This window comes from Lepus europaeus, chromosome 2 (genome assembly GCF_033115175.1).
Source record: "Lepus europaeus isolate LE1 chromosome 2, mLepTim1.pri, whole genome shotgun sequence".
NCBI classification, from domain to species: domain Eukaryota; kingdom Metazoa; phylum Chordata; class Mammalia; order Lagomorpha; family Leporidae; genus Lepus; species Lepus europaeus.
The window spans coordinates 75,532,765-75,538,764 of record NC_084828.1 but is presented as its reverse complement, the minus strand read 5'-3'; the positions used below and the strand labels follow the sequence as shown (position 1 = coordinate 75,538,764).

Here is a 6,000-nt window from a genome sequence, read left to right as displayed (position 1 = left end):
GGCCGGCGGGTCCGAGGGCAGCGCCGGGTGGCAGTGGCGCTGCTGGGCGCATCCGGCGAGCCCGGGACGCCTCGGGTCGCGCGGCTCAGCGTACGCGGAGTCGGGAGCTGTTCTGGGTTCGTTTGCGCGCCCCACGATTCCCAGCTCAGCCCGGCAAAGTGCGGCCGGGCTGCGGGTCTGGGAGCACTGGGTCGCCCCGCGTGTGCCGAGAGCCCGGCCCGCGCCTCCGCCGCCGCGACGAGGAGTCCAGCAGGCAGCGGGCGCGCTCCCCGCAGCCCCGGGATGACTTCTTGGGGCTCCCCTCTGGCGCCCTTGCTGCTCCTGTCTCTGCACGGTGAGTACCCGAGCCCTCCGCTCCTGGTCGGGCCGGGCCAGGCTGGCGAACCCGGGGCAGAGTCGTCTGGGGCCCTCACACGGCTTTCTCGGGAGCCCAACTTTCGCAGGTGCAGGGTTCGCTGCCGCGGGCCGAGGCTTCAGCGCTCACCTGCGGCCCCGCCGCTCTCAGGGCTCAGGTGTTCGCGATCTGAGCCGTAACTGAGCCAGGCACGCGGTGCCCGTCGGCCTCGGCAGCTCCTCTGGCTCCTACCCCTCCGCGCTCCTGGGAATGCGGGGTCCCTTCCCAGATAAGGAGCTCCCGTACTTAGGGGTCCGGTTAGAAACTGTGTTTAGGATCAGTTTCCCTACAAGGCGGCTTCAGGAAAACTTTAAACTGTAGCTTGACCGTAACCTTTACGAAGTAGCCTCTCGTTTTGATGGACTTTTATTTTAAAAATAATTGCGGCGTGCTTTGCAGCGTCTGGAAAGTATGTATTTCCGCTCTAGCTTCATCCTAGAATTTAAGTTGGTTCACTAAAAACAACCACCACCACTAAAAACACCCCCCCCCCCCCCAGGATAGAACAATATTAGGACAAAAGAAGTAAACAACTTTTATTTTTCTTAACGGTTTACTAAACATTATTTAAATTCAATTTTCCTCTCTAATCTTTCCTACATTTTATTTGCCCTGAATGGCCATCACAAGCTAGACCCTGATTGACATGTTACACAGTGCCCTTTGTTTTGGTGTGTGCATTGTCCCGTGGAATCAAGTTTTCTGTCCATCCGATGGCCCACGTTTACTGAGCTTTATTCTAAAGGGCTGTGTTTAAAAAGCAGGTTCAGTGCTTTACAGAGTATTGTGAACACTTTCCTTCGGAGATATCAGTATGTTTGTGGGCTTATTGGAACAGATGATGTGACTGGAGTTCTTGAGGTAACCTAATTTTAGCCAGCTTTAATTGTACAGATTCATTTAGTCGGGAAGAAGTGAGTACAAAAACTTTTTGGATATCTTCTCCACAGAAGCTAGGAAGGGTATAATCATCAAAATTAGAGCTAACTTTCCTGGAGTTAAGTAGGTGCATTTTTTGTGATGATGTGCAGATAATAATTAAGTACATTATGTGTACATTTAATGAACTTGTGCTTCCAAATTAATTTTGTTCTGTTACAAGTTTGAAAGGGCCAGTGTTTCTGTCTTCTACTCATTTGAAGTGTAAAATAATAGTAAATAGTTTTTTTTTTTACCATCAGTTGATGTAACAGTATTATAAATGTGACTTTTTTTGGTAGAACAATCTATTATTAAATTTCATATCTACAATAAATGCTACTCTGTATTATTTGTAAATAGCATTTGTGAACTGTGGTTTTTGAATTATCAGGCAGTGTCTTCAAAGAGTTGGTCTAATTGGCAGAATCAGTCTTACAAGGTCACCTGATTTGTTCCTTTTTCTTCAGCAGAATATTCCCAAGCCACACTAGAATGTTTTTAAAGACTTTCAAGGACATTTCAGTCTTTGTGATAATCTATTCTGTAGAAGCACTTGTAATCCTCAAAAAAAAAATGTTCATTTGTTCAGCAAATATTTACAAAGCCTGTGCATTTGAGAATCTGGTGGGGAGAGATGGTGGTGGAATACAGAGATGCATGATAGTTTGTCTGCACCCCTTAAGGAGTGAGCAATTTTAAAACAGGCTGTTGAAAAACAAACAGGCTATATCCATGCACAAATAATTTATGATACAAGGAATGCATAATGCCATTTGTTAATGTGATAATCACGAGGGTTTCATGGAATACTTTACTGTTTGGATTTTGAATGAGGATTTGAATTGGCTGAGATGGGAGTGGTTGGTTGGGAATAGCCAGAATGAAGGCCAGGAGGTGGAAGGTGGAGGGGCGTATTCTGAAAGGCCAAGCTTCTGTCTGCTCAAGCCAGAGATGGTGTGTACAAGAGAAAGGGATAACAAGGCAGTCAGGGGAGACCTGAATGCTGATTTTGAGCTTTATCATTATGTCTGGAAAAAGCACTAGTGATCAGTGTTTCTGTGATGAGGAGGGAAAGGGGTTGAACAGCCAGGGTGCCTGCTTATGCTGGCTTATTAGTTTCCAGGGAGAGATCCATGTCCTGATGGAATCAAGTTCTTGAACCAGTCAGTGACAGTTTCAATGAACTCCCAAAACGAGCAGGAATGGTGGATATTTGAACAAAATGGGTTCCATTATGAAGGGAGAAAGGGAAACAAATGATAGGTAAATAGCCAACAGCTGTAGCCACTGAAGTGGTATAATGCACCATAGGTAGAAACAGCAGCTCTTAAATAAAAGGAAGAAAATGATCATCAAAAATATGTATTGTTAAAAAAAATCTGCTGTCAAAATATTTATTAAATACGTATGGAATAAGCCATAAGGAAATTTGAATGGAAAAGTTAACTAACTTGAGTATCATTGTGGCAATGAGTTAGATGTGGCTAAAGTGTTTCTTGTACCTGTGATCCCCTGGAATTGCAGATCAAGTTCCATAATTTGAGAAAGTGTATAAAAAGAAAAAGCCACATAAAATAAAATAAAAATGCTTGAAATTATAAGCCATTTAAATGTTAGTATTATGAAAAATTTATGGTGAATTTTAGCTTCTTGGCCCTAAGTTTAATTATGTAACTGTTTTGGAAGGATTTGCTTTTTAGTAAAAATCTGTACTTTGACTCACATGAAAGGTGGCAGCTACTGGATGAAGATTTTAGAGAAGTTAAGCTTAATACACTATATGAATATATTTAACATGAACTCTTCAGGAAGTAGTTTAAATATGAGATCGTCAAGAGCTTTTAAAATATGCCTAGAACTGTTGTCAGACCCAAGATAACACAGCGGGTAAAGTACTTGTTTTGCTCCCCACCCCCAGCATATGTGGAACAGTTGCAAATGCGTTTTCTCACTTTGGTAGTGGAGACATTTGTAATGACGATTCTCATTTGAATCTTCATACTTAAGCCATGTGATTTAGTGTCAAACAAGGTGATGTCCTCCTGCACAAGACTCTGACTGCCGCGAGCCATAGAGAACAAGGGAGCTGGTAAAGAAGAGGAGATCCTGGAAGCACTGAGATCTTTGGAAGGATCTTCAGAGAATTAGGCTAACATTCACAGCTATGAATGACCGTAGACCAGGATTTAGGGTTAGGGTAGATGGATAAAGTATAATAGGTTTATGGGATTGGAAAGTCAATGCTGTTTTCTCGTTGAGAATCTCAGTCTGTAATAACAGTGTAAATTGTGAATGCAGACTAATATTATGGGAGCAGACACTTCTTTAAAGACTCATCAGTACAGTATTTTAAAAAACTGAGAAGAAATTTAAATCTTTACAAAAGACTGTTGAAAATCACAACAGTGGAAATATTACAAGGTCCTAATTTAAAGGCTCCCTTTACCCACATTTGCTCAAAATCTCATTGTTCATAGAGGTTGCTCACCTAAAATCTTTTCTTTCTTGAGCTCTCATTGATGTTGATTTTTCTGTTTCTTCCTCATTGTCATCTTCCATTTAACAGTCTTCTGTTGAAATCAGGTTCTTGTAATAAAGCTAACCATTTCTGACTCCTTTCAAGTTACTCAGTTCTACAGATTTCAAATATTGATAATAATAATTAAAAAGAACCCAAGCCCTGGAGTCAGTGAGACAGGCAAAGAAATACTCTGAGAAGCTGGGCTTTGGTGGGGGTATGTGGGTGTGTAGATGTGTTAATATTTTCCCTTTGTTTCATGCAGTTACCTTTATGATATAATAATGTGTGTGTGTATGTATGTATGTATGTATGTGTATTTGCCCAAGACAGTACTTATCTCAGTAGGTGCTTGTGAGTGTATATTCACCAATACATGTGATGATACTCCTATGTACTTGGAGTACCTGAAAAGAATCTTTTCTTCTTTTCTAAAGAAAAGTGGACTTTTTGTTAAAAAATTCTTTAGTGATTTGATGTGATTGGGTCAGCTTTTGTGGGAGAGATGGTAAAGATCTATTTTTTTTATTAAACTTTTATTTAATGAATATAAATTTCCAAAGTATAGCTTATGGGTTACAATGGCTTCCCCCCTCCCATAACTTCCCTCCCGCCCGCAACCCTCCCCTTTCCCGCTCCCTTTCCCCTTCCATTCATGTAAAGATTCATTTTCAATTCTCTTTGTATACAGAAGATCAGTTTAGTATATATTAGGTAAAGATTTCAACATTTTGCCCATATAGCAACATCAAGTGAAAAAACTACCATTGGATTACTAATTATAGCATTAAATAGCAATGTACAGCACATTAAAGACAGAGATCCTACATAATTTTTTTTTCAAATTAATTAATTTTCTATGCCATTTCCATTTTAACACCAGGTTGTTTTTTTTTTTTCATTTCCAATTCTCTTTATGTACAGAAGATCACTTCAGTATATAATTAGTAAAGACCTCATCAGTTTGTGCCCACACAGAAACGCAAAGTATAAAAATACTGTTTCAGTACTAGTTATAGCATCACTTGGCTTTAGACGACACATTAGGGACAGATCCCACATGGGGTGTAAGTACACAGTGACTCCTGTTGCTGATTTAACAATTTGACACTCCTGTTCATGGCGTCAGTAATCTCCCTAGGCTCTAGTCATGAGTTGCCAGGGCTATGGAAGCCTTTAGAGTTCGCTGACTTTGATCTTATTCCGATAGGGTCATAGTCAAAGTGGAAGTTCTCTCCTCCCTTCGGAGAAGGGTACCTCCTTCTTTGATGGAAAGATCTATTTTTATAGTGTTTTCAATTTCTGTAACCTCTTTGAAAGCTTATTTACAATTTCAATACTTATAGACCTCTCAGAATTGAGTCTTAGCTTATCTGTAATCCTAAAACTTTGAAGTTGTCCAGTTTTGAAATAGTTTTTTCTTAAGGAATTTTGAAGGTTTTGCTCCACATAGTGAAGAATGATCTCAGTTGCTGGCATCGTGGCATAGCTGTTAAAGCCACTTCCTGTGACTCCGGCATCCTTTATGGGTGCCAAATAGTGTCCCAGCTGCTTCACTTCCAATCTAGCTCCCTGCTAGTGGCCTGGGAGAGGCAGCCAAAGATGGAACAAGTATTTGGGCTCATGCCACCCATATGGGAGACTCAGAAGAGGCTACCTGCTTCAGCCTGGCCCAGCCCCTGCTGTTGTGGCCATCTGGGGAGTGAACCAGTGAATGGAAGATCTCTCTGTCTGTGTCCCTCTGTCTCTCTCTGTCTCTGTGTTTCTCCCTCTTTCTCTCTGTAACTCTGAATTTCAAATAAATAAGTCTTAAAGAAAAGAACTCAAACTTTGGCAATTCATTGAAAACTTTGGAAGTTTCTCACTTTCATGTCTGTTATTAGTCCTGAGGACCTGCTATGTTAGAACTATTTCCTAAGGACAGAGATAATCCCGGTAATACCTTTTATAGTCTAAGCTTTCCCTGTCTGCTTACATCGTTCTGAGGGAGTGGGCATGGTTTTTTAGAAATGTGTTAATTTGATTAGCTCCAAGTAGAGGGCATTGTAACCTGCTCCTATTGGTGACTGGTAGTTTTCTTCCCTTCCCATCCCCCTTGTTTTCTCCTGAAGTGTACATATTTCTGTTTGGGGATTTTTCCAGTTATGATTCATAGCTGGATGGACCA

The 6,000-nt window shown here is 41.4% G+C and overlaps 1 protein-coding gene across 1 annotated transcript in view; it reads left to right on the top strand.

The window, feature by feature from the left end:
- The first annotated feature begins 253 nt into the window (after positions 1–253).
- Positions 254–6,000, top strand: part of IGSF11 (immunoglobulin superfamily member 11) — a 175,719-nt gene continuing 169,972 nt past the window's right edge. The window contains exon 1 of the mRNA XM_062176859.1: positions 254–334. Within this exon, the coding sequence (XP_062032843.1) occupies positions 283–334 (52 nt within the window). The 5' untranslated portion in view covers positions 254–282. The remainder of the gene's footprint in view (positions 335–6,000) is intronic.